General features: G+C 44.5%; 1 protein-coding gene across 1 annotated transcript in view; it reads left to right on the top strand.

Moving 5' to 3' along the window:
* Positions 1-26,832, top strand: part of Col22a1 (collagen type XXII alpha 1 chain) — a 233,247-nt gene that overhangs the window by 52,858 nt on the left and 153,557 nt on the right. The window contains exons 11-20 of the mRNA XM_037197519.1: positions 1,651-1,689; positions 10,343-10,396; positions 10,566-10,619; positions 11,647-11,700; positions 13,015-13,059; positions 17,209-17,262; positions 18,638-18,682; positions 23,239-23,283; positions 23,684-23,713; positions 23,972-24,025. Coding sequence (XP_037053414.1) covers positions 1,651-1,689; positions 10,343-10,396; positions 10,566-10,619; positions 11,647-11,700; positions 13,015-13,059; positions 17,209-17,262; positions 18,638-18,682; positions 23,239-23,283; positions 23,684-23,713; positions 23,972-24,025 — 474 coding nt within the window. The remainder of the gene's footprint in view (positions 1-1,650; positions 1,690-10,342; positions 10,397-10,565; positions 10,620-11,646; positions 11,701-13,014; positions 13,060-17,208; positions 17,263-18,637; positions 18,683-23,238; positions 23,284-23,683; positions 23,714-23,971; positions 24,026-26,832) is intronic.

Here is a 26,832-nt window from a genome sequence, read left to right as displayed (position 1 = left end):
ATTGATCAGCAAGTGTGGGCTGAAGGTCTGGTGAATGCAGGTACTGAGTGAATCCAAGCCAAGGGACAAAGCACCTCTTTTTTCCACCAGGAAGAACGACCTGCTAGACATGGTCATAGTATTCTTTAGCCTTGTACCTCACTCTGTCTCTCCCCAGAATTCTGTTCTTCCAAAGTGGTACCCCTGTGATGCCTGAAATTGGCCATTTTGTAAGTGTTCTCTTCACTCTGGCCATACCGCATCCTTATTCTAATCGATATAAATCTACTTTTTTCAATAATTGCTTTATTGACAAATGTATTAAACAGACCAACTAAAAAGCAGACTTTCGGACAGGGTATAGAAATGTCTTAACACTGTCCCGTCTAGAGGAGATATACCTGACATTCAAGAATACAAATAGGGGACTGGGAATGTGGTTCAGTCGTAGAGCGCTTGTCTAGCTGACACAAGACCCTGAGTTCTATCCTCAGCAAGTGTGCATGCATGCACACTCACATACACATACACACACAGACACACATACACAAATATTACACACACACAATGAGAAAGGAGGATTGAAAATATACATTTTGAAATTAGAAAAAAAATGACAATGATCATACTATTATCAGACAAAATGGACTTTAGAATGTAACAGTTCATAAAAAAGGGATACTTTAGGATAGAGGGGTCAGTTCTTTAAGGTTTCTTTAAGGTATATAACAATAAACACAAGCAACCAACAACAGAGCTTCAAGATGCATGACATACAATTGATTGAATTCAAAGGAGAAATCAACACCTTCACAGCAATAGCTACAGCCTTGCATATTTCACTTCCAAGGAAAGCTAGAGATTTGCTAGAAATGTAGCAAAATGGGAGTCTTCCCACATTGCTGCTGAGGAATCGTGCAGCCTCTGGGTGAACAGTCTTGTAATTCTTGAAGGCCTAAAAATGGAGTTACTATGCAATACAGTCCCTCCCCAAAGAAACCCAAGCACATATTCACATAAAAACATGTATACACATTCAGAGTGCTATTCTTTTAATAATAAAGTAGTAACAACTTCTGGCCATTATATAAAGTATGAATAAATAAAGTGTGCTGGGTCAGTACATTCCCATATTAGTGTACAACAGAGGAAGTTATGCTATGGGGTATATCATGGATGAGCCTTTAGAAGACTTTGCTGAGTGAGAGGAGGTAGTCATTACGGGGAACATTATTACACCTTATACTTACAATAGAAAACAGATTAGTGTTTGTTTAGGGCTGAGGATGGGAAGTGGGGAGCAGCTGCTAGTGGGCTGGGCACTTTTGCAAATAGTGAAGATATTCTGAAATTGATTGTGATTATTGTTGTATAACTCTAAGGAAATTAAAATTACTAATTAGATGCTTTAAACAGGTGAATTATATAGTGTGCAAATTATAGCCCAGTAAGTCTGTTATGAAAACAAGTATCTATAATGATAAATTATTGGAAAATTAAATGAGAGGGCACTCATGAGAATCCACATTCAGTGAATAACAGCACCATCTCTTTCAGAGGTGCCCGGGCCTAGTTTATGAGATAGTATTCAGTTGCTTGAATCCTGGGGGTGATGCCACACTACATAGATGCCCCCTCAGTAAACCTGTGTCTTCTGCTTTCCTTCTCTAGGGGAGAGGACCCTTCTTTCAAGGAGAAAAGGGTGAGAAGGTGAGCCTGCATTTATTGCTTTTCTCCAGGGCTCAGGCATGGATTTGTGGGAGGTGTGTGTAACTATGTTACCTTCTGTGGATTTGAGTGGGGGAGAAAAAGGGCCCTGGCTTGCAGGCCTGGGTTCCATGTGTCCCCTGAGTTGGGTGGAAGAAGCAAATGCAGATACAGCAGGAAGAGAGAGGAGATAGAGACAGGAAATGGTGGTCGAGAGAAGTGGGAAGCAGGGACCGAATGTCTTGGGGACCCACAGAACAGTCCACTGGAGCAGTGTTTGAGAAGTAGAGGCCTGGAGCTTTTGCTGGACTTCACAGCCTAACTTAATGCATCTTGAGGTCACTTAATACTGGCCACCCCAGTAGTGCATAGAGCAGGAAGAGGGCTTGCTTCAGATGAAGCTGGCTTACTGTGCTTAGGGCAGAGAGTAGCTTCTGCTACTCAGCAGCATGGAGACGGAGCCAGAGAAACTGTTTGAGGGCCACCAGGCAGGACATCCTGTTTTGTAATCAGTGTGTTTGTTTAGCCTGCCTTTAAGAGAACATGACTTTACTTGCTTTGGATTTCCCATAGAATCAGTTTTACAACCTAAACTAGTACATAGCTGTAATCTTAAGTTAGACACTCCTTTCCCTCTATACACCTAACCTAGAGTAGTTCATTTGTGTGTGCACGTTATGGTAATAAATGTGGGAAACAGCAAACACATAGAAATAAACCATATAAAATGAATATCCATAGTGGTAAAGATAACATACAGACATTGCTGATAGCACTAGCTTGATGTTTATCTGGGTCACTTGGGGGCTAGTTGGAGTCAGTAACGTCATCCCTTATAAAACACTGTTTAAGATTTTGCTACAGTGTATCATTCCTACCCCAGGGTTGCTTTCTGTGCAAAGCAAAGCCCTTTACTAGGCACACAGACAGATTCCCTAGTCAGCATTCTGGCTGGCATAGATTCAGATTCATACAACTGACAGGGAATGGCAGTAGACACAGGGAGAGAGAAGCAGAGGAGTTAAATATGGGCTGGCTTGCTCTCAGTTAAATTATGCTAAGGGGAAATGATTTTCTTTTCCTTAATGCAACACCCGACATATTACTAGTGACTCCGAGTGTGTTATGAATGGGCTTAAACTGATGCAATTCCCCTGGAGAGGCATCCGAGAGACTTCATGGCGTACATGTGTGTCACTGACGTTATTGGAGCACTGGCTCTTATGGGGACAGATCCTGTGCTGCTATGCCTTGGGATGGGTCCTGTCAGCTCCTTGAATAGGGCTGATTATGTCGCACAGGATCTGATCTATGAAAATATGAATGAGGTGTTTAGGGAGATTCCATCTTTATTTAGTGCTTTCCCTTCTGGGGAAACTTTTCCCTTCTGAGAAGCATCATGAAATGCATGTTTACATACCCACATAGACTCTATAAGAGAAACATGTATGAATAGTTGACATATGCAACTAGAAACAAATGATGTGGGGGGGCACACAGCATGAAAATGTAGCCATGCACATGAATAATTTAATCGAATCCTACACTGCAAGATCATGACAAGGAAAATAAAAAATGGCCAGAAATAGAGCATTTCGTCACTTTTCAAAGCATTCTGTAAAATATACATAACCCAAGTTATGGAGGGTAGGAAGAGTGATTACTGCAGTACCTCCACTTACGAGTAAAGGTGGGTGGGCAGAGCTAGGATAGGTGTCTAGGGAAAAAGAAATATCGGAAATTAGTCTTGGGCATGCAGGCAAGTAATCACAGCTGCTTGGAAAGCTAAGTCAGGAGTATGGCAGGTTCAAACTAGCTTGAGTAACTTTGCTAGACTCTGATATATATATATGAAAGAGATCAGTGAACTTACCTAACATGCCTGAGGCTCTGAATGCAATTGTGTGTATGTGTACACAATAACACAATACAATTCTCATCCTCCAACAGAGACCATTGTTATCATGGTGTGGCTAATAGGACAGCCAGTATCTAAAAGGGCATTCTCACTTGACCCTGCTATGATTAAAGGGAATCATACAGGTGATATGTAGGTCTTTTCTCATACTATTACTTCTCTGATCCCAACATGCCACCCCCACCTTGAGCCATCCACATTGTAAGAATGGGCCCTTTTAGCCTCATGCAGTCACTCTCAGAGTCTTGTGGAATCAGGCCCTCTTTGAAACTTCAAAATGAGAAGAGTTCATCAGAGAAAAAAGGCTGCTGAGTGGAGTGGGAAATGAAAACAGAGCCCTGCCATGTGTGGATGATCTGGGTACCTCCCTTCTAGAATAGTGGCCAGAGATGAGATTCCAATATCATACATTACTTAGTCATACCAGAGACATCATGTTTGGATATGTGCTTCCTCAAAAATCTCACATTTTGAAATCCCCATCTGCTAGCAGTAGTATTATAATTTGGGTATTTGAAATGTGATGAAGTTGTAAGAATAGAAACTTTATGAGTGGAATCTGTGTCCTTATGAGAGGGCCCCAAGGGAGACCCTCTTACCCCTTACACATGCCTAAGCAAGAAACTGTCCTCGAGGGACCAATGGGTGGCCCTCACCAGACAGTGAATCTATTCATGTCTTGACCTTGGACCTGAAGCATGCAGGACAGTTTGAAACAGCCTACTGTTTCTACATTCTCCACCTGGGTGGAGACAAGGGGTGTCTGAGAAAGGAGAATCATGGGCGATATAAAGGACTCATGATTACATCTTTAGTTTGTGGCTTCTTTTTGGAAGCAGAAGGTGTCAGCTATGGCCTCTATGTAGATCCATTGACCAATGCTGATGGTTTTGTCTAGAGTGCTGATTGGACGGTAGCGTGCAATGGTCAAACTCATGACATCAGCCCTTGCTTGGCCTTTTCATACAATCCAGTGTTTAGTTTTCAAACATTCTGAAGGAACATGGACTGTATCCAAGATCATAGAGTCGGTCAGTGACTGTAGTGAGACTGGGGATCCCTGATACATACATGGCCATTCTGTCCCTTTCTGAATGTAATGTTGGTATCTAGGAATTCTTGACCCTCAAAACTGTTCTGTATGTAAACTAGCTTGTTTTAAATACAGATTTCATTGTAGAGCTTTTGAACAGGAAGATACAAATGACATTTGTGTTTACACATATCAGCTTTGAACCTTTGTACATGGGTGTTGTCTGCTTCTTGCTCTGTTCTTAGCTGGCTGGTTCAGCACCCCAAGCTCCTGGCTTGTGCCTACGCATTAATGTGCATTATATTGTTATTGAGTTGGGTAACTGGCTAAGTTTCTCCTGCTTGTACAAAAATTAAAGGATTTAGGGGGAAATTAGTTTGGTTGTTTGTAATCTTCACATAGCCTTGGAGGCTGAGGGCAATACTGAAAGAATAAGCAGTCTCTTTAGGAACTGTCTGTGGTGCTGAAGGACACCTTGGAAGATACTTGGTTTTTTGAAGCATCTCAGAGCCCAGGGCTGAAATGGAATAGGGGAAGTCATCAATTTTCTTTTTCCCTTCATCTGACACACAGGTGCCTGTCAGATCAAGAGGCCAAGTGCTTCAAACCAGAGGTTGAGAGCCTACATAGGCGAGGTTAATGTTGGATTGCCAGATTGTATCAAGCAAGGCTAAGTGGGAGGACCCTAGGTGCTGGTTTACTGGTCCAGACCTTAGCTCAGCCACTTAGCAGCTGCATGGCCAGGGACCATGACTTCACCTCTGCAGTCCTGGCTTTCCACCTCTGTGGTTTGGCAAATATAGTAATACCAGAACCATATGGGTTTTTGCAACGATTAGATGAACTAATAACTAAAATAAATGACTCACATTTGTGGAAAGAGTTCATGCATTACGTATAATTACTCTTAGCACCAGCAGTACTCCATTTTTAATTCCAAATGACATATTTTGCACCCTCATCGCTAATAAGTTCTTGTCCCCAGAGGTTAGCAGCTGCAGAATGTCAGAGTTCTCCTGTGTCCTCCCCTCAAGCAAGAGTTCTGCAGCCTCTAAGACTACAGGCATCTGAGGGAGTGTTCACCGAAAGTATCTCACAGGTGCCAGTGTAGAGGTCCAGTCGTATTTTCAGTTCACCTAAAATCACATGGCATCTAAGAGTAATAGCATCATCAAGAGTTTAGAAGCACTCCCTCCCTCTCAGGAGTCTTGCCCTGCTCTTTAACTTAACTTTAGGGCTGGACATTCTTTTTACAGTGGATCTGGGAACTGGTGATTGTACCAGCATATGTGGTCGAGGTTGGGTTTGAGATCATGTTGTCTGGCTCCATAGTCTGTATTTGTCTGTGCTGAGAAGTACTTCTCACACTTGAGCCAGCGAATGAACAACCTGGAAGATCTATTAAATCAACTGGCTAGATCCTGGAGTATCTCATTCATTAAGACTGCCATGGGTGAGGGAACATGTCTGTCTAATAAGGTTCCAGGCAATACTGTTAGTGCTGGCCCAGGATCCTCTCACTTTGAGGGCCACTGTCTAGAAAGTTCCTGATACTTTTCTTGGAGGGTCTTCTTGGCATGCTTGCTGCCAAATAGATGAAGAATTACATTGGCACAGTTCCTCCAGCTGAGGACACTTAGAAATGAGCCATGGCAGTCAGCTTTCCAAGAGAGCAAGAGACATCTGCTGTTTAGTAATTACATCTGGTCAATGAAGTACTGAAAATTCCCCAAGGCTCTGGATACTGACAAGTGGGTGTAGGTATATGAGTAATGTCCTGCTAGATGTTGTCTTCTGTGGGTCTCCCAATGGAATCCTGGAGACAGTCACATGGGGCAGAGGAGTCCAAGTCTGGAGTTGGAATCAAAACTAAAAATTTGAGTAAGAATTTCAGGCATGGAATTGGGAAGATACCCCTCCCAGCAGCCTTCATTGTTTTCTTGCAATGGGTGCATGTGCATTATCAATTTGCAATTTTTCTAACAGACCAAGCAATGAGTTCCTTTTCATAAATGAAATGACAGCAGCACCTTGCTTGTTTTGAAGTTCCCTGTCTTGAAAGCATTTCCTGGCCACTCTTGGACCAGAAACAGGATTCCTCCCTGTATCATGCCTTCTGCAGTGGATGAAGTCAAGGCACAGGAGGAAACATATTTTAGTTCAGTACTGATGCTACAACCGAAGACCAGGGATGGGGCAAATTTTAATTTACTCTTTGAAAATTTTGTATATGCATATAATATATGTAGTTCATATCCACTTCTCCCAGAACTCTATTACATCTTCTCCCACGTTCGTTCATTCATTCATTCATTCATTCATTCTTCATTTCATTTTAACTCACTGAGTCCAATTAGTGCTACCCATATGCAGTTAGTGCTATTTATATGTTTGCTGTGAGATTGCATCTTTTAGAAATGTCAGAGAAGCTGCACCCATGAAGTCTGATCATATTGGCTGCCTGAGCAAGGCCTAAACAAGGACAAACCTAGTAGACAGGCTGACATGGAAGGGAGAAATCTTACAGGGCCCCAACCCTGAGCAAAGAATGATAGGCCACTAAGGAATTCTGAGAGTGGGAGAAAGTGGTGTCCTCAGAGAAGAACATCCCAATTGATCAGCCGTGAAATCGTGTGTGTGTGTGTGTGTGTGTGTGTGTGTGTGTGTAACACGAATACATACATACCCATTTATTTAACAAAGAAACGGAGGCCATAAATTTGAGAGAGAGAGCAAGATGAGTGACGTGGTGTACATGGGACAGGCTGGAGAGAGGAAAGAGAAAAGGAAAAATTATATATTTTAATATGAAAAAAAAATAAAATTTATAATGTATACATTTATATAAGAGATTGAGACAGAGTAGAGTAGAGTAGAGTGGGGGGAGTTGTTACATTGTCTGACTTAGAAAATCATCCTTCAGTATTTATTATACAAAGGGGTAGCCCATGCTTGTATCAAATCATTATGGTGTCAGTTCTGTTACACAGTCATCTAAAACTAAGCTGTCCATGGCCTTGGACCGTCCAGCTTCTCATGCTAGGTGTTGATTCCCCAATGATACATCAGAGCTTGTCACTAGCCTGCCTTAGGCCATCAAGACTAAGAGATGTGGGGGAGCTTAAAGCTGCAGTGTGCCAATTCTTGAGACCATTCTCTTTCCGATACACTGGGCTGTTCACTGTGCTCAGGTGGGCCATATGGCCAAGCCTCATTTTGGAACAGGGGTCCATCATAACCTTCCCTTCAAAGCCAAAGGGATCTAGAAAGGATTGGTGCCCAGGGAACATCTGCAGAGCCCTTGGGCCATGTCAGGAACTGGTGCCATGTTCTCTTGTTTCCTTGACTCAGATTTCCCAGATAATATAGGGCCCAGACTGCAAGGGCCTCCTCTTGGTGTCCCTGCAAGAGAACGACAAGCTAGAAAAGAGACAACTGTGAGGACAGGCAAAGTTCCGGAACTCCTCAGAGTTCTCTTTGACATTGTCACTGGTCACACCCCTGACCCCCTTTATTAGACGCCCCTTGAACTAATTGTGCCCCGCTGTCCTTACTTTTATTCTCAAGGCAGGAGCCCATCTGACACCTCATCCTTGCTTCCAGCTGCAGGATAGCCAAACCTATAGGAGCCAGAAGACAGATTGGCCTTCCAAAGAACGTGCTATTTCAAGTGGGTCACCAGTGTGTCTGGAGAACTCTGCACCAAGTACCCAGATAGACCTCATTCTGAGTGATGCACTCTAGGGGGAATTCCTCAGAGGAAGTAATTATTCTTTTGAGATGTTTTTCTTTTGGAAAACCTTGGACTTAACTTTTTAGGATAGAAGGATATAGCGTTAAGGAGGCTGGGATACTTCCAATGGATGAGCAGTGAAAAAGGGGATCTGGAACATGTGCTTTGGAATCAGGTAGAACATATGGGGTTTGATCTTTCCCTGTACTTGACCACTGTTTTGGAATCTTGGCCCTGTGCTGATGTTCTAGCTCCCATGATATAAAGAGACTGCAATAATTTCTAGTGCAGTTGGATTTGCTGGGGCTGAAGGAGAGCGTGGTTCCTGGAGAGGGGAGCTATGATGGCATACTCAGGCATTAACTCCTCCAACTTGTCTAATCTTGCCATGTGGGCTCCTGAGTGGTCCTGAGAGACCATTCTATGCTCCATGATGACAGCATTGGTCCCTCTCTATAGGATCATAAAGCATCACTGGACTGATGTGTGTCCAGAAGCTGTGGCAGAGGTGAAAAGACATTCTCTGGGGCCCCCAGTCAAGCTTTCCACAGTAAACGTTGTGGCTTTAGGCAAAACAGTTCACCTTCCTGTGCTTTCATTTTATGAGTGTGGAGGCCCACAAAGGTTTCCTAGTGAGAACTGAGCTTGCTTTACCCAGCAGAGCTGACTAGAGGCTTGGTTGACCATGTGCATGGTTATTAGGTGATTGGAAGGGTCTACACTTGGCTGAGCTAGAGGGAGGTCTTTGCTCCACCCCTTGGCATTCCTACAAATAGCCCTTTAGAAGAGACAGGAGGGCCAGTAGATAAGGATCCAGGCCCTCCCGAGGCTGTCCTGTGTTTCTGTTTCTCTCCCCTCTATCCTTCTATCTAAATCTCTTATCCCTCCTCAAGAGTACTCTGGGGTAAAATGTGGGAGCCGGTCTCCCAGCTGGCCTCCCACATCTGAGCTAAGTGAATTGGGGATAAACGTTGATTGTGGGGATGAGTTGCATTTAGAGATGACTGCAGAGCACCTGGTGCTAAGCTCATGGTAAACATGCAATAACGATGAAGCCAGGGTTGCAGCATCTTTGCCGTTTCTTTAGTCATAATTGTTATGGCTCAAAAAATAATTGTTATGGCTCTATTATCACTGTTGACTCTTCCCTGACAGACCCAATTATGCCAGTAAGTATTTGCATTCAGTCAATGCTCAGTCTCTTCAGGACTCACTTCTACCTGAAGTGACGAGCCCTTCCTATCCCTGGAGAGCCAGACAAGGTGTTTTCTCCCCAGTTTGCTGATGGGTGAATGGAAACCAAGGAGACCTTACCATGGTGGCACTCCCCCAGGGAAGATGATTATGACAGTCTGACCCAAAAGGACCCCATAGAGACCCCTGTGTCTTACCAAATGACTGACCACAGAAACATTGTTCACTCAGAGCAATCCTTCCTCTTGGGGAACTTCCCCAGTTAGACCTGTGCCTTATTGTATTAGAAAGGATGGACAAACAGACCAGGAAATCAATAAAATGTCTCTTCTTTCCCCAGATCCCGGATAGATTTAAGAGCTACTGATCAAATACTGTCTTAGCTTCCTCTTTTCATTCCACATGTGTGACTGACCCTCAAACTCTTCTGAGCCAATGGTGAAAGAGAAGGCGGCCACAGTGGCCTGGGCATCGCCACCATTCACCAGCAAACACCTTTGTGTATTCTGTATGTGACTCAGGTTTCTTCTCCAGGTTCCCAGGGGCTGATGGCCACCTCCTTCTGTGCTCTGGGTCACTGCTGTCTCTTTGTATGCCCGTGAAAAGGTTCTATAGGCAAAGATGGCATGGAGAACTGTGGTAAACAGAGCATATTTGAGGCTACAGGGATCACTCATGATTTTCTTGGTCCAGCCTCCTCCTCCTGCTTGATGCTTTCTCACTACCCCTTTGCTGTCTTTATCCTGTACCATCTGGTATTCTCTTTCTCTCCTTTTAGGGATCCATGGGCCCACCTGGACCACCCGGAAGAGATGGCAATAAAGGCATGAGAGTAAGTTCTGATTTTACCATTTGAGCTCTTCATCACTGGCGAACACCTTACTTCTGATGAGTTCTGGGCTATGGGGAATGGATACCCCAGGCATCTTGCAGCCACTTAGGGATGCCTGGGCCTGCCTGCATCATCGTGCTGACTATGACCTTGTGATGATTTTGTACAGGGGGAACCAGGAGAGCTGGGAGAGCCAGGGCTGCCTGGAGAGGTGGGCATGCGGGTAAGTATTGCTGAGAGCTGCTTATGTTCTCAGGGTACAGACAGTTCTCAGGGGTGCAAACCAGTTGCTTTAGATATTCATGAGATGCTTGGGTGGGTTTCTGCTTCTTTCTCATGTAACTTCATACAGTTGGGTGTCTGTCTACACAAGTATAATTCCTCCTGAATTCTTACAAAAATGTGTCATATAATTGAAAAATTTATTATGCTCTATAGCAGTAGAGACTTGAGGGATCATTCCACACCAATCCAGATGGAGCTTGCTAGTCCTCTTCAATTGGTGCCTTGTAGCCAGTGGTTTGGATGCCATTGTAATGTATATAACTTTTACATACTCATGGCCTTGGGCATCCTTTCTTAATTCTCTTTGTTTTCAACTAAAATCAGTGACGCACTAAAGCATGTAGGTGTGTGTGTGTGGGGGTCATGTACCACATTTTTGTTTCTGTAGAGTAGTTTACAAAAGTTGGGACAGCTTTGACAGAAGAAATGACCATTTATTTTTATTCTAGTAGATTTCTCATAGATATGTACAAATGTGTTGTCCTCAGACTGTAGAAGTTTTCTGCTTAAGCCAGGCTGTGTTCATAATTCTGGTAGACCCATTGACAGGACTTGCCCAGGCTGCACAAACCGTGTGGCTACTTGAAAACTTCAGCCACAGCAGTCAGCTTCACAGGTTCAGAAGCCACCAACCTGACTGGGTCAGATCATGAGAAAGCTAGGGGACTTGGGGCAAGTGGAAGAGGGATTGTTACCTGTGGGCTCCTAGTGACTCAGAGGCCATGTTTTTAGCTTCTCCTTGAAGTTCAGCCTGCCTTCCTGTGATTGGGGCTTCACAAGGCATCAGGTGGGAGGACACAGCCAAGGATGAGGCAGAGGTAGGGAGTGTCTACTGAAGACCCCTGTACAGGCAGTGTGGGTCACACACTAACATAAGAAGCAGTGTATCCTTCTAGAAAGATCATTGGCTGAGAAGTGCTTGTGTTTTTTTCATCCCATCTTTCCTTGTGGACTCTCTTCTGCAGGGGCCTCAGGGACCTCCTGGATTGCCAGGACCTGCAGGGCAAGTTGGAACTCCAGTAAGTAAAAGACACTTGTCTGGGAGCTGGCCCTGTTCCTCTCTGCAGGTTGTCAGGAGATGGTTCTCCATCCCACTTTTTCACCTCAGTCTGTACCATTATCACTTGCTGGTTGGATGTTAAGGAAAACTTAGTTTCTCTTAGAGTAGAAATTCTTAAATAATGTGAAACTCATGCGTCACCAGAGTAACAAGTTTAAATGCACATTCCTGGGGTCCCTTTCCTTAATGAAGCAGGGCAGAGCCTTAGAGTGTATGACACTTGTGGAAGCCATTTTTACTTACATGCAGTCATCTCCTCCCGGAAGGAAGGTGGAGTCTAGAGAATCCCCAGCTCCCACACTAGGGCTAGATGCTGGACAGGGATCAGAGTGTCCTTTGTTTAAAGAGATGAATGATATTCAGTTATGGCAAATCATGAGCACAATGGCTTTTTCTTAGTCATTAAACCATTATTTTTGAGTCTCAGTAAAAGGAATTTGAGATTATCTACAAATTAAAGAAATTGTATAAATATTATTAAACACAACAGCTGCATTGTCTTGTGGATATTCAAGACCCTCTGGTGTCAATATGCATGGACACAGTAGTTAGATGCAATTGTGTCCTCTCACCCTTTGGAACAGGGTGGTCTGCAGACCCCTTTTCCTTAAATGAGTATCTCAAGGCTTTGGTCCTTATGCTCTTCTGTAGATCAAAGATGTTATATGTTATCCCTGGAGTCAGTATCAGTCTGGGAAGTATCTTCTATGCTTCACACTTTTTTTCTGCATACTATGAGGATCTCCTCCATGAAAGAAGAGGAGAAGGAGGGACCACAGGGGAGTGTGGGTTCATAGTACAGGGTCTAGATACTGCTCTAGAGGAAGGTAGATGGACACAGGTCTCTGCTTTATCCCTGGGGTAGGTAGAGCAGAGGACGATAAAGGGAACTAGAGCTTCTGAGTCCATGTTGGAGCTCCTGCCTGGCATTGGTGATAACAGAACAGTAGGCTCCAGGTGGCTGTGGAGCTGATGCAGGGGTCTTCCCTTGATCAGGGGAGCTGAGATATGTTCCTGTATGTAGCTTTGCGGACCTATAGCCCAGGCCAGGGAAACAATCTCAGGAGCACACCTGGAAGTGACTGGGTTTAAGGTCCAGGTTGAGGAGGGAATTCAGGCTTCCTGGTGATTGCAGTTGGATGACACAGTGAGATAGGATCGTCTCCACCATGCCATGGACCTGTGTGCAATGAAGTTTTTCCTGGGGCCTCCAGAGAGTGAGCGAGCACAGGGAGGCCACATTGTGAGGTGTCATTGCTTTTTCTCTCTCCAGGGTCTCCAAGGAGAACGAGGTCAAAGGGGAGCTCCAGGAGAAAAGGTATTTAAAGTCCATACTGGCCGATTAATACCACTTCTGTAGGTGAGTGTTGCAACTCCAGGGGAAAAGTATCCTGACTGTTGGGAGTCAGGTGACACCTTGAGCTGCTAGGACATCTCTGGCAGCTGGACCTGCAAATGGGACAGCTCAGCTCTGGAGGGAAAGGTATCCCAGATACCTTGAGCTACGAGGACAGAGAGAGAGCGCTGGAGAGAGAGCGAATGCTGGGGCCTCTTCACTTGTGTGTGTGTGTGTGTGTGTGTGTGTGTGTGTGTGTGTGTATGCATGCACATGTATGTGTGTTCATGTGTGCACATGTGTGTGGCAGGTGGGCATGTGCTAGCTCATTTCATGCCATGAAAACAAACTGCACCGATGGGCAGAAGTTTGGTGCTAAAAAGGCCTAGTAGTACCAGGGACTCATAAGTTACATGGAACTGTATATAATTTCTTAGTTCTTATTTGCTCCTTCGATCTGTATAATGCTGTGTATGTTCAGCATTCCTCTGGAAGCCAAGGGCTGCAAATCCCGGCCCCCTCCCTCTCAGAGCCCTCTTTCCCAGCCTATGCTTCAGTGTCTTAAGATTTGGACAAGATCCAAGTCTTCTTAGAGCTGGAACTTGCTCCCTTCGCTCAGATGTGATTTGACACCCTAGCAGACTGCACCCCATTCTCTTTTCCTACCCATGTGTTTCTTCAGTCAGGCATGAGATGTTTTCATGAAGTAATTTGGTTTTCTTTTGGTCCACTTGGAATGTAGTAAAACTTAGTTTCCAATCTCCCCTTCCTGGTGTATCCACAGCCTAGATGCTGACACAATCCTACAGATTTTCTCATAGGTACCTAGTTCATGTCATAGAGCCACATAAAATGCTGTGGGAAGGCTAGGGATATTTTAAAAGATTTATTTTTATCTTAGGAGTGCCTGCTTGTAGGTATGTAGTGTACATGTTCAGCTCCCTTAGAATCCAGAAAAGGGTTCAAATTCTTTGGGACTAGAGTTACAAGCAGTTGTGAGGGGCCATGTAGCTACTGGGAAGCAAGCTTGGGTCCTCTACAAGAGTAGCTAGTGTTCTTAACTGCTGAGTTAACTCTCCAGCCCGAAGGCTACTGTTTTTAGTGTTATTTTTGTACCTTCCATTTCACCAAACATGTCTGCTCTGTCTGTCTTTCTTGTCCCTCCCCCCACTCCCTCCCATCCTCCTTTTTTCCTCCCTGCCTTCCCCTCTCCTCCCCTCCCATCTTCTCTTTCCTGTATTTAGCCTGGATTTCTGTCTCAGCCTCTCTGTTCTGTTCATGCACCCCCTCACACACACTTTGTTTCTCTCTCCCCTGTCCATCTGTCTCTTTGCCTGCATTTCTCTCACCCTGTTTCTTACCTGTGTATGTTCTGTCTGTCTCTGCCTCCTTGGCCCCATCTTCCTCTGTCTCTCTCTCTCCTGAGCTCCCGTACCATTGCCTGCTGCCTCTGTATCTCCCCATTTCTTTCTTGTCTTTGACCTGCTCTCTGCCTCACTGCCTGGCTCTCTTATCTCCCATCTGTCAGCCCCCTCCCTGCTCCCCTCCTCTGTGTTCTCATCCCTGCTCCTCTGTTTGCATCCATTCCTGCTTGCTGCCTGGTGCATCTGTTGTTGAGACATGATGCAGACGACTGAGCTGACAAGGTCCAGGTGTCCAGCCAGGTCTGCCTCATCTTTGATCTGTCCCTGTTTGAACTACATCTGGGAGAACTCTGGGCTCTGGACTTGACTCAATTTGGGCTTAGGATGTGAAGACCTAAATGGAGGACCAGGGAATAGGCAGAGCCTTCTGCTTTGAGTCAGAACTTACAGATTTGTGTCTGGCTATCAGGCCCACCTTTGCTCTGAACTCTGGGAGGGGCCCAAGTACCAGGTGACATTTAGCAGGAAGAGCATTCTGCACTGGAAATCAGGAGTTTCTACTATTTTTCATGATTTCATCTCGGTGGCTTTGGATACAGGCATAACCCTAGCTAGATGAGAGGAGTGAGGCACCATAGACACTAAGACTTATAACTCACTGAGCCTAGGCAGCCAAAGGGAGCCTGGCATGTTACGCTGAAGACCCTACCCAGGCCTTGGGATAGTGGAAATAGGCTGAGGATTTTGGGTCAAGATGCCCGAGGATTGTTTTTACTTGCATATACACAATCAGTTTGATAATACAGCTTCTTAACTCTGAGCCTTGGTTTTCTCATTCACCTGTGCTCAAGCTGGCCAACATCACAGTGGGTAGGAAGGAGGTAATGCATAAGAAAAGTTGCAGAACCCTTGGGCAGAGAGAGAATATGCAGACATCACTTTTCTCCATGGCCCAAACCTCCTGTGATTAGGAGGCTTTCTGAAAGAATTACCATATAGTACTGTAAAGTAAAAATCAATGTTCAAGACATACTAAGTCATTTCTAGAAAGTAGAAAACACCCATGGTGGCTACATTTTGCACGGTGCAGATGAAAGGAAATTACACCTTGCATGGTAAGAGAGCTAGCTGCTGGAACAACCCCCAAGTTCAAGCCAGTAGGTTCCAGGAGGAGGGTGCTAAGATAGCTGTGCATGATTAACTGGGATGTAGCACTTGGGAAGCTCTGTTGGGCAGCTCTGCCATACCTCCTACTTCACATGGGTAGGAGAAGCATCAGTGCTTGCCCTACTCCCAGCCCCAGAGAGGAGCATTCCTCAGTTAACCAACAGTCCTCAGAGGAATAGGAGCAAGGCAGCCTTCTCCTAGAGGAAGCCCCACCTGCCCTGCATTCACAGAGGTAGGTAGGCTGTAGCCAACAGAGTTGAGCTCCTCAGACAAGTCAGTGACAGACATGACTCTTCACTCACATGTCCAAAACCACCTTCTGGAAGGAGGCACCAAAACAAAACAAAAGAAAATGAAACAAACAAAAAAAAAAAAAAACAACAAAAAAACAAAACAACAACAACAACAAAAAAAAACCAAAAAAACAAAACAAAAAAAAAACCCAAAAAAAACAAAGAAATGGAGAACAATTCCAAAAATAGAGCCCAGGGAAACAGAAGAGTCCAGAATAACTTTCATGTGTTTCTGCAACTCAGTTAATGTTACGTAGAGCTGTACCATGGGATTCTAGGATGGGCCTAGGGGACACAATATTGTAGAGGATGGCCAGGCCTTATGTATTCCTATAGATAGGATAATCAATGCAAACTGAATTAGGGGAGATGAAGCAGAGAAAATTGAGTCCATCCTGGAGCAGAATAGGGCATCGAATTAGCTAAAGATATCAAGGCAGTGAATTGGAGCTGAGCCATGAGAAAGAAAGAGGCCATGCCAGCTGAGGCACCCCAAGACTATCCTAATATTAGCATGAGTGACCACAGCGGACTGTTTGCCTTTCTCCCTCACCTGAGCCACTGCAGTCCTTCTGGATGAGGACTCCAGCTCAGGACACTAGACATCAGCTCACTCATAGACAGCACACTGGTTTCCATTGACTTTAGCTAAAGCAAGCTAGCATGTGGCAGAGAGAAGGCTGGTATATCGCATTGATTCATTGGTGTCTTGAGGGAGGGATTATTATTCCCAGGAAGTACAGAAAGGATGCTTGTCCAAGGTACTACATTGAATAGAAGATTCAAACCAACTGCGCACGAATGTGAGCAGATGGGATGGGTATTAGCTAGATGGGGTGGATGCTGGCATGTTCTTAGCTAGTGGTTAGTTCTTAGGTCCATTCCAAGGGCAGGGAGCCTCGTGAGTATTCATATTTGCTGGATGAGTGGATAATACACACAGTGTGCCTACCATTTTACTAAGTATGTTACAAATGCCACATATCTGTTTCTTTTACTCACATAAAGATTCATGTGATGAGGAGACTGATCCCTGGGCCACACAGGGAAACAGAGATCTATAGTTTCCCTAGTGTTTTATCTCTGCTCTTTGACCCCAATAACTTCTGCTCTAGAGCTGTCCTGTGTGATGTGCTTAAGTCTGTATGTAGAAGAGCCTGATGGAGAGGGGGATTGGATGTGTTTGGACACTCAGGTCTAGGCTGCCTTTCCTTTCTGTGACAGTGACCATAAGGTGTCTAGCCAGCTGTTTCCTTGTAGCTATTCATTCATTCATTCTTCATTTCTTCAATTTCCTTCTTTACCAGGGGGAACGAGGCCTGGATGGATTCCCTGGGAAGCCTGGAGAGACGGGAGAGCAGGTCTGTGGGTGCTTGGGGCTGACGGGCCATGTTCTTTGCCTCAGGATCCAGTGCACCTTGGCACCAACCTCAGCTTCTTTCCTGCTCAGTGGGGGGTAGGGCAAGACCCAGACCTCAACTGTATTGATTCTGCAAGCCCCAACACTGCAGGGGTTCCAGCAAACACATTGCTTTATCCATTATACCTTGGGTAATAGGCTATATTGTCATAGTGTAAAGCCCACAGGTAATGTGCATGCTCAGAGGGGTGAGCATACTGGGGTAGTGCCTGCAGCACATCTCTAGAAGAAACGATTAGAAGCAGCCCAGATGCTCAACCAGAAGAATGAGTTGAGTGCAGCGGGATGCATTGGCGCAGATGAAGGAGATGGGGCTGTGCACAGTAGGATGTATTGATATGGATAAAGGAGATGGAATGGTGAAATCCATGAAGAAATGTGGACTGTGCCACCATAGACACAATCGTTCATGAGAAAGTGCATCTGTGCGTAGGCTCTGGAAGGAGAAACTGGAAACTGGAGACTGGTGGCTTAGTTGGACTTCCACTGAGAACAGGAGGAAGTGCGAGTGTTGGGCAGAGAGGGCCTCCTTCCCATGGATGACAATAACTTCCCCTTGCCTTCCACTCCCGCTGGGTGGCCGTGGCTTGTCCAGCTCTCCTGCAAGTCCTTTCATTTCCCAAGGAGCATAACACACAAGCCTAAAGGCCAGGTCCTGATCTCTCCTCCGCTCCCTTGTAGCAGGTATTCATGCTCACTCTTTCCTGCGGGCTTCTGTCAGAAGGACACACTGCGAGGACCTGAAGAACAGTAGCCCTACACCTTTGGCATCTCATAGGCTACCTCTCTGGGTCTTAGTTTCCCATGGCAGTTTCCTAATCCTGGCCTGAGTCTCGGCAGACACTTGCCCTTTTCTGATTTCAAGACCATTCAGGCCCAAGACCTCTAAGCATTTCCAAAGGGCTCTATCAGACTCTGCCCTCTGGACCAAGGCAGATCTGGGTGGTTTGTGCTTTTGCCTTTTGTGAGGTCCTCTCTCTAGCACTCTCGTCTTTAGGCAAAAGGTGGCCTTGTGCTGGTTTCTCAGACTGTGGTGTCCAGTTGCAATACCAGCATGATTCCAAAAATGGCAACACAGTGATGTGGGAATAAGATTTCCAGAGGAAGAACTTCCCAGCAGAGAAAGAAGCCAGGAAGTTTAGAGTTGGGGAAACTGGGCTCCTAAGGATTGCCACCCCCATGCTTCACCCCCCACTCCACCCCCACCCTACCCCCCACCCCATTCAAGCTGCACTCTCCTGAACATTCCCTTCTCCACTCATCTCTGTGCTTCCCCAGGGCCCAGCCATAATCCACCTTTGCTTTCTTTCCTCCAGGGAAGACCAGGACCTCCTGGTGTGGCAGGACCCCAGGGAGAGAAGGTAAGCAAGCCAGAACTGGGGGAGGGGCACACTGAGCTCTGGGAAGAGAGTGCACACAGAGGAGGCACACTGGGCCTCAGAAACTCCCAAGTCAGTTCTGCCTGTTGCATTTGAATTATTTTCCTGCCTTAAGAATAAATACCCATTAAAAATAAATCCCAACTAAAACCATTACACGATCTCTAGATATATTAAAATCTTTTAGTACTTAAAATGCTGCTTTGGACTAAGGGATGCTGTGAATACATTAAAAAAATCTTAAAAACTCTTTTGTACTTCTTACGGTTCCTGCATTTCTGTCTTCCTAAGAATCTTACAAATGTTTTCTGTCGTCCCTGGAAACGGGCTTCTAATAATCATGCTAGCAGCCCTATCCCTTCACACTGGTCCTCTGTGTTAGAGTACCCTCAGGAAGGGCTTAGCTTAATAAATGTGATGCTTAGAACTTAGCATCTCAACCCAAAGGACTGCAAGTAGGGTTCTTTCCAGGGTGAGACGTGAGCATGAAGATGAGTGCAAAGAGGATAGATAACCTTGCTGAGCATTCCAGTCAGAAAGCAAAGTGGCTGGGCGGCAGTGGAGCACGCCTTTGATCCCAGCACTCCAGAGGCAGAGCCAGGTGGATCTCTGTGAGTTCGAGGCCAGCCTGATCTACAGAGTGAGGTCCAGGACAGGCATCCAAAACTACACAGAGAAACCCTCTCTCTCTCTCAAAAAAAAAAAAAAAAAAAAAAAAAAAAAAAAAAAAAAAAAAACAAACAAACAAGCAAAGCAAAACTGAAGGGAGTGCGGGTGGGTTTGGCTTCACAGCAGGAGGAGGATGGTAAGATAGACTCCTATGGGAGGAGGATCATGGAGGCTGTTCTTACTGAATCCTAAGAGGAACTTAAAAGAAGCATGACAGGCCCAGACAGAGGTGGGTGGAAAGGCTGGGGGTTGGGCAGAATGCAGTGTAGTGACACCATGGGATCAGAACAACCTTGCATCTCTGCTTTTCAGAGTGATTCTAGCAGAAGGCAGATGGTGGCCATCTTGGGACAATCCAGTATCCTGCAAACACTTAAAGCACAAGAAGGGATTTCTTTGAATACTGGGCAGAAGCCCATGGGGTATGCAGTGTGCATTGCAAATCAATCAACGAGTCAGTCAATAGAAAGTAGCCTCTGAGGGCCAGGGCCAGGGATTGTTGTTTCTCTCTTGCTCAGCCTGGACATCATTTCTAGCTGAGTTAACTTTTCTTCCCTGCTAGGTGATTTTACAACTGGGATTTGTGTTGCTGTTATTCCAGTGTTAGGATTTTAATATACTCCTGCAGCCTGCGGGGATGTAAAATGTTGAAATAAGTTACTTGTTCAAGTTCGTAAGACCTAATGATGCTCATTGCACAAACCTGGTGTGTGTGTGTGTGTGTGTGTGTGTGTAAGCATGCCTGTGCTCCTGAAAACACTTGTGTCTCTCTGTTGTCTATATTCTGAATACTTTTGTTGCATTTGAAGATTTAGTTTATCTTCCTGTATTTGAGAAAATGCTGAGTTATCACTTCTTATGGCAGATGCAAAGATGGAAGGTCAGGTTCACAGATCATCACATTACATGGGGCATTCATTGGCATAATTGTAAATCAGCTGGGCTCAAATGGCCTGTTGCCTCTCATCTCATTATGAGAGTGAAAATAGAAGACTGTATAGACCTTTACTGTCTCACAATCATTGAGAAAGCCATAGGAACTAGAGGGACAGTCTTCTGAAGTCCCTCTTTACAGATAAGAGACAGAGACCAAAAATATCTTGCCCAGGATTTCACGATAGATTTTATTAAATCTATTTATTTATTTATTTGTTTATTCTTCTCTCATATATTATATCTGGACCATAGTTTTCCCTCCTTTCACTCCTCCCAGTCCCTCCCCTAACCTCCTCCCTCCTCCAGACCCACTCCTCTTCTGTTTCCCTTCAGAAAAGGGCAGGTCTCCCAGGGATATCAACCAAACATTACATAGCAAGTTACAATAAGACTAGGCACATATCCTCATATCAAGGCTGGACCTGGCAACCCAGTAGGAGGAAAAAGGGTCCCATAAACAGGCAAAAAAAGTCAGAGACAACCCCCATTTCTACTGTTGGGAATCCCACAAGAACACCAGGCCACACACACACATGTATGCAGAGGACCTAGCTCAGACTCTTGCAGGCTCCCTGATCGTTGTTTAAGTTTCTATGAGCCCTGGTTACTTGATTCTGTGGGCCATGTTCTTGTGATATCCCTGACCCCTTTGGCTCTTACAATCCTTACTGCTTCATTAAATCTACTTTTAAATTAATTCACGTGACCATCCAATGATGCATTGTTATATATGTGAGAGCATCTATGTTGTGTTGTTTTGAAAATTGTACTAGATTACCTCCAGTATATCTGTTATCCATTGCTATGTAACAAATTACCCCAGACCCCAGTAGCTTAACAGCAATTGTTCAAGGTCTCATGGGATTTCAGAGCAATAATCTAGAGACATGTGACTGGGTTGTTCCAGCTCAGGGTCTCTCCTGAAGTAGGCTGTGGTTATGTCAAGAGTCCCTCCCCTATGGCTGTAGAACCTTCTCCCATAATAATTTATGTGGTCACTGGTGGGCCCAGGTCCTCAGTGCTTTTGGCCTACATAGCTTCTTCACAGTGCTGTTCATAGTGTATATTGTTTTCCAGAGTACATGGCCTGAGTAAAGGGAAGTGACAAATTACCCCGTAGAATCCACAGCCCTTCTTAGAATCTCAATGTGAAGGTCATATGGCATCCTTCTACTCTTGCTATTGGGCACTTATGGGACACCATGCTGCTCTATGCATAAATACTGAAATGTGGGGGTCATCCTGGAGGTTAGTTACCCCAGTAGCTAAACCAATCAGTACAAAAATTGATTATTCCATATAGCTGAAAAATATGACCCTAGAAAAGATTTGAAGCTATTAGGTATTAAATTTTTGAGCTTGAACAACTTACATTTCTATGCTTTAGTTTCTTCATCTAAACGATAACAGAAACATTAACCCAGAGAAAGACTTCATCTATATTAGGACCTTGGAGAATAGCTGATAGAAATTGTCCAATAACTATTGGTTATGTTTACAAAATTGTGATGGATGAATACCAAGATACTAATTTACTCAATGAAAATTGAATATACTGAGATTTTTATCTCATTATGATCTGCAACTGATTAAAACATGTATTGATTTATTTCATGACTATTATTGGCACTTGCTTTTGTTTAGTGATATTAATGACAAGCTATGTCTTGGCACGATGAGCCCCAGAGATTCATTTATTCAGCCATTTATAATTTTGCCTGTCCAAATGTGTGTAGGGCCTCCTCACAAAATTACAGGATAGCTGTGTGCTGTACTGTAGTTTCATGCCAACCTGACACAAGCTAGGGTCATTTATGAAGAGGGAAGCTCAGTTGAGAAAATGTACCACCAGATTGGCCTATGGACAAACCTGTGGTGCATTTTCTTATTTGATGATGGATATGAGGGCCCAGGTCACTATGGGTGGTACCAACATCTGGAGTGGTGGTCCTGAGTACTGTAAGAAAAAAGGCCGAGGAAGCCATGATGAATGAGCCAGTAAGAAGCACTCCTCCATGGCCTCTGCATCAGTTCCTAACTCCAGATTCCTACCTTAAGTTCCTGCCTTGATTTCCTTTTGATAATGCACTATGATGTGAAGAGTAAGTGGAATAAATCATTTCCTCCTCAAGCTGATTTTGGTCATGGGTCTTTCAACTCAGGAATGGAAATGCTAAGTTGAGCTATGATCAATTTATATGTTACCAAAATATTAATGCAACCTGTGGAAGTGTAGAGTGAGTAGAAGCAGCTTGGAGAAGTTGATTATCCAAAGAAGAAAGGCAGAGAAATTATTTGTCACAGTTAACAGACATGCCTCATGTAGAGCTATGGTGCTGTTCATGCCCTGGGAGACCTGATAGAACCAGAGCCAACATAGTCCAGGTGACCCACACATGAAGGAGCAGAAGACATGGGACATGACTGTATAACAGCAATGAAGATGAATGGGAATCTGCACAGCATTTTCTTAGTACTTTTTTGGTAGATGTTTGATAAGTGCTGACCATGTGCCAAACCATGAATTTAGCACAAGGGCCACTGCAAAGGTAGAAATACCTGCAGTTTCTGTATCTAACACAGTCTGCTACATCTGGTATCCCTCGAATGGTGGTCCAATGCTATTTCTGAAATAGCATGTAGATGTGGCAAATCTCACACAACAACCAGCGAGACACTGGTCTGAATGGACACAAAGAGAAAAATAAAAAGACCTGTGCCCTCCAGTAGCCTCTGAGCTTGAGAGTAAGATGAGAATCAGATGCAGAAGCTTCTAGAATACTCTGAGGTAGCGGGGGAGTTCAGGCATGGTGGTCATATGTGTGATGGAAGACAGGGAAGATCCTTTTGGTGTTTGGGATAAGCCAGGACCTGAGAAAGGGCAATAGAAGAGTGTGCAGCAATAACTTGATCTAATGTCTGTCCATCTGCAGGGAGATGTGGGGCCTCCAGGACCTCCTGGCGTGCCAGGCTCTGTGGTAAGTTACTGAGGGTGAGACCCATGCACTCATAAGCTCATGGAATTGGGTTGCTGGAAGAGTACTGACTTCTATGCATAAAGCAGAATTCACCTGGTGATGAGAGAACTTGGATAAGGGTCTATAGGCAGTAGTGGTTGCTGAGGGAGGAATGCAATCAGAAAATACTGTATGCACGCACTAAAAGGCTGTAATGAAACCCACTGTTATGTATGCTTAATGTGTGCCGTTAAAACCTTTAATCACAAGAGCATTCAACACAAACATCGAATCAGATTTGAGAAGAACCATAGGCCACCACGTTGTGGCATGTGGAGTGAATAGCTGGGGTGGAACTGAGAGTGCCTGATTACGGTTGAGGGGGTGATGACACTTTTGCTAACTCCTGTTTGTCTCTCAGGTGCAGAAAGAGGGCCTGAAGGGAGAGCAGGTATGGAAAATGGGTCTTTCCCATGGGGATTTAAGCTGTAGTAGAAGAAAGGCCACAGCTATGGGGTTGGGCTCAGGAATTCTTTCAGGTATGTGTCCAGTTGCTTTCAGCTGGAAATCAAATGTCTGCAGCCATGCCTTTGATGCCTTCTGGGAGCTTGGGGAGGAAGTTCTTGTCAATGAAAGGCCATGGGTGGTGGTGGTCTTGATCATATAGAGAGGAGAGTGGTGACTGATGTCTGTTTACTTGTCTTTCCAGGGAGCCCCTGGACCAAGAGGTCACCAAGGCCTACCTGGGCCTCCAGGAGCACCGGTAAGTCGCTCCTCCCCCATGGCAGGGTGTACCAAAACACCATAAGTCTGGAGATGTTGATTCTTTCCTGTTGCTGAACAGGGAATTATTTCTGAAGCTCTGCTATCCCTCAGGCCAGGTGCTGTGGCTCTTGCCACCCTCCACTGGATGATGATCTGTGGACAGGTGGCATTGCTGTTGACACATAAGCAGGTGCAGATACTGTACAGTCTATATTCAGAGTCCCCTGTCCCCAAACAGGCTACGATCAGTTTCTGTTCAGATTCGACACTGAAGTGCCAGTTGAACCGCTTCATGCATAGTTACTTTCCCCCACCTCCCTGATTAGCCCCGATGGTTCAGAGGCTCTGTGCATACAGCCATTGATTTCTGCCTCTGTTAAGAACCTAATGATGTGGAAAATCACCGTTTGGGAGGAGGACCTGGAAGGGTCCCTGTGATCATTTATGGAGAAAGTTAAGAATCGAAGGATAATTAATAAAAATGCAGTGAACTTTATGGGGGGCATTGAAAGTCTTGAACTGTGTGTGTGTGTGTGTGTGTGTGTGTGTGTGTGTGTGTGTGTGTGTGTGTGTGTGCACGTGTGCGTGCGTGTGTGTGTGTGTGAAAGTTTTATTTCCAGGCAACATGATTCTGATTACATCACCGTATTTTTTGAGGGAAATGAAGCTGCTGCATCTATAAATTGATTCACATCGAAGTTTAGAGCTGTTCATCATTAGGACACGTAATAAGGGGTGGAAAATAAACCAGACCTAGATAGTGTTTGATTACATTGTAATTGGAACAATTTAATATCAAAACTTTTGGGTCAATAGAGCTGTCTTCTGCTCTACCATTCCAAGGCTCATCTCCTCACAGCTGTCTACCTAGCATATTACAGTCTATCTAACTGTAATCTTTGAGAGACTTAGGTTCTGTGTGTATGTAAACATACACTCTAGACCCACTATTGGAAAAGAATGAATTTCTATACAGTAGTTGCTCATCTTCAGCAGTGAAGGAATTGGTGTGGTGGTGGTTGACTGGCTGAAAAAGCTATTAAGAAGCAAAACAAAAAATTGAACTGGGTGTCTATCCAGCTGAGGTGCTTTTCATCTTGAAGTGTATAATGGAGAAGGTCGTGAAGCTTTCCTAAGTTACTTCACTGGAGTCAGAACTGCTGACGGAAGAACTGTCTGAGATTACTGAAGACGTCGTCCATGCTCTACACTTCTGTCACTGTAGAGTAGGACTTCATACAATAAAAGGTGTTGATAATGAAATTATGTTAGTCAGAGTTCAGGAAGCACCCAGGGGAAGGCTTTGTTAAAAGGGAACAGGATTCTAGAACTGAACCTCTTTAAAAAATTTTTGCTTAATTTTTTTTCAGACAATATATTTTTAGAATCACATTTTTCTGTCTATTTGTATATTTTACTATCTTCCTTCATTTTTGTTTCCTTTGTTTTCAGACAGTATATTCTGGTCATGTTCTTTCATTTCTCCCAACTTCTCCCAGATTCCCCCTACTCACCTAATATCTCTCTCTGTCTCTCTGTCTCTCTGTCTCTCTCTCTCTCTTTCTCTCTCTCTCTCTCAATAACAAAAATTGAAAAAAGAAAAGTCTACTAAAAATAAGACAAAACCAATAGGAAAAAAATAATAACCAAACAAAACACACACACACACACACACACACACACACACACACACACACACACACACGCGTCTCCCCCCAACCATGAAGTCTCTTTTGTGTTTGCTGACTACTCCTGCGCATAGGTCCTACCCTGGAGTGTGGTTGATAGACCAAGAGACACTGCAGTGGAGGAAACTGGTTTACCCTTCCCACAAGGTATCTATTCCAAATAGACTCTTGGTTAGAGTGGACTTCGTGTCCACTTCCTTTCTCAGTGCTGGGGTTTTATCCTGTTTGAACATGTGGAGGTCTTCTGCGTGGGTTCACAGTCTCTGGGAATTGGTAAGTGCATCAGTCCTGTTGTGTTTGGAAGACAGTGTCTCTGGAGTCATCCACTACCTCTGGCTCTTACAGTCTTTCTTCCTCCTCTTCTACATAGATCTCAGAGTCTTGGGGGATGGGATTTGATGAAGACATTCCATTTAGGACTGAGTGCTCCAAAGGCTCTCCCCTATGTAATGTTCAGTTGTGGATCTCTGTGTCAATGCCCATCTATTTGAGTAAGCTGCTCTGGTGAAGGCTGAGCAATGATTTGATCAATGGTTATAGAAATATGCCATTAGGAGTCATTTTATTGCTACACTAGGACTAAACTTCTTAAGGCCAGGACTGATATTTTTCCTATATTGAAATCCATAAGGTTTATCACATGATGGGATATTAATGAATACTTATGGAGAGATGCTCCTGCCAATAGACACTCAAGAGAGTATTAGAGTGGGACTTGACTAGAGTGAATAAAAAGCAGAGTGGCCATGAAAGGCACTCACAATTACAAGCCAAAGGCCTGGACCACACAGCCTATTGTGTCCTTCCAAAATGTTGATTTGCATCTTTTCTCACAGTACCCAATGACTCTATTTCTCAATTGGTTCATCTCTAATTTGAAAATTTTCATTGCCATCATCCCTTACATAATTATGCTGTGAGGGTTAAATGGATTGATGTGGAAATTAGTGTTCTTGGAGATTTCCTAAACCCAAGATAGATCTCAATGTGCATCTCTTGCCTCCTTTTGAATCCCCAGCGGCACCTACTTGGGAGCCATCCACAGAGCCCCTGCTTCTCAAATATTCATAGACTTGAACAAAACTGGGAAGCTGGCTTTGGTGACTTCTGCGGAGAA

This window comes from Peromyscus leucopus, chromosome 20 (assembly GCF_004664715.2).
Source record: "Peromyscus leucopus breed LL Stock chromosome 20, UCI_PerLeu_2.1, whole genome shotgun sequence".
NCBI classification, from domain to species: Eukaryota; Metazoa; Chordata; class Mammalia; order Rodentia; family Cricetidae; genus Peromyscus; species Peromyscus leucopus.
The sequence above is the reverse complement of the archived record's forward strand: the minus strand, read 5'-3'. Positions and strand labels throughout refer to the sequence as shown.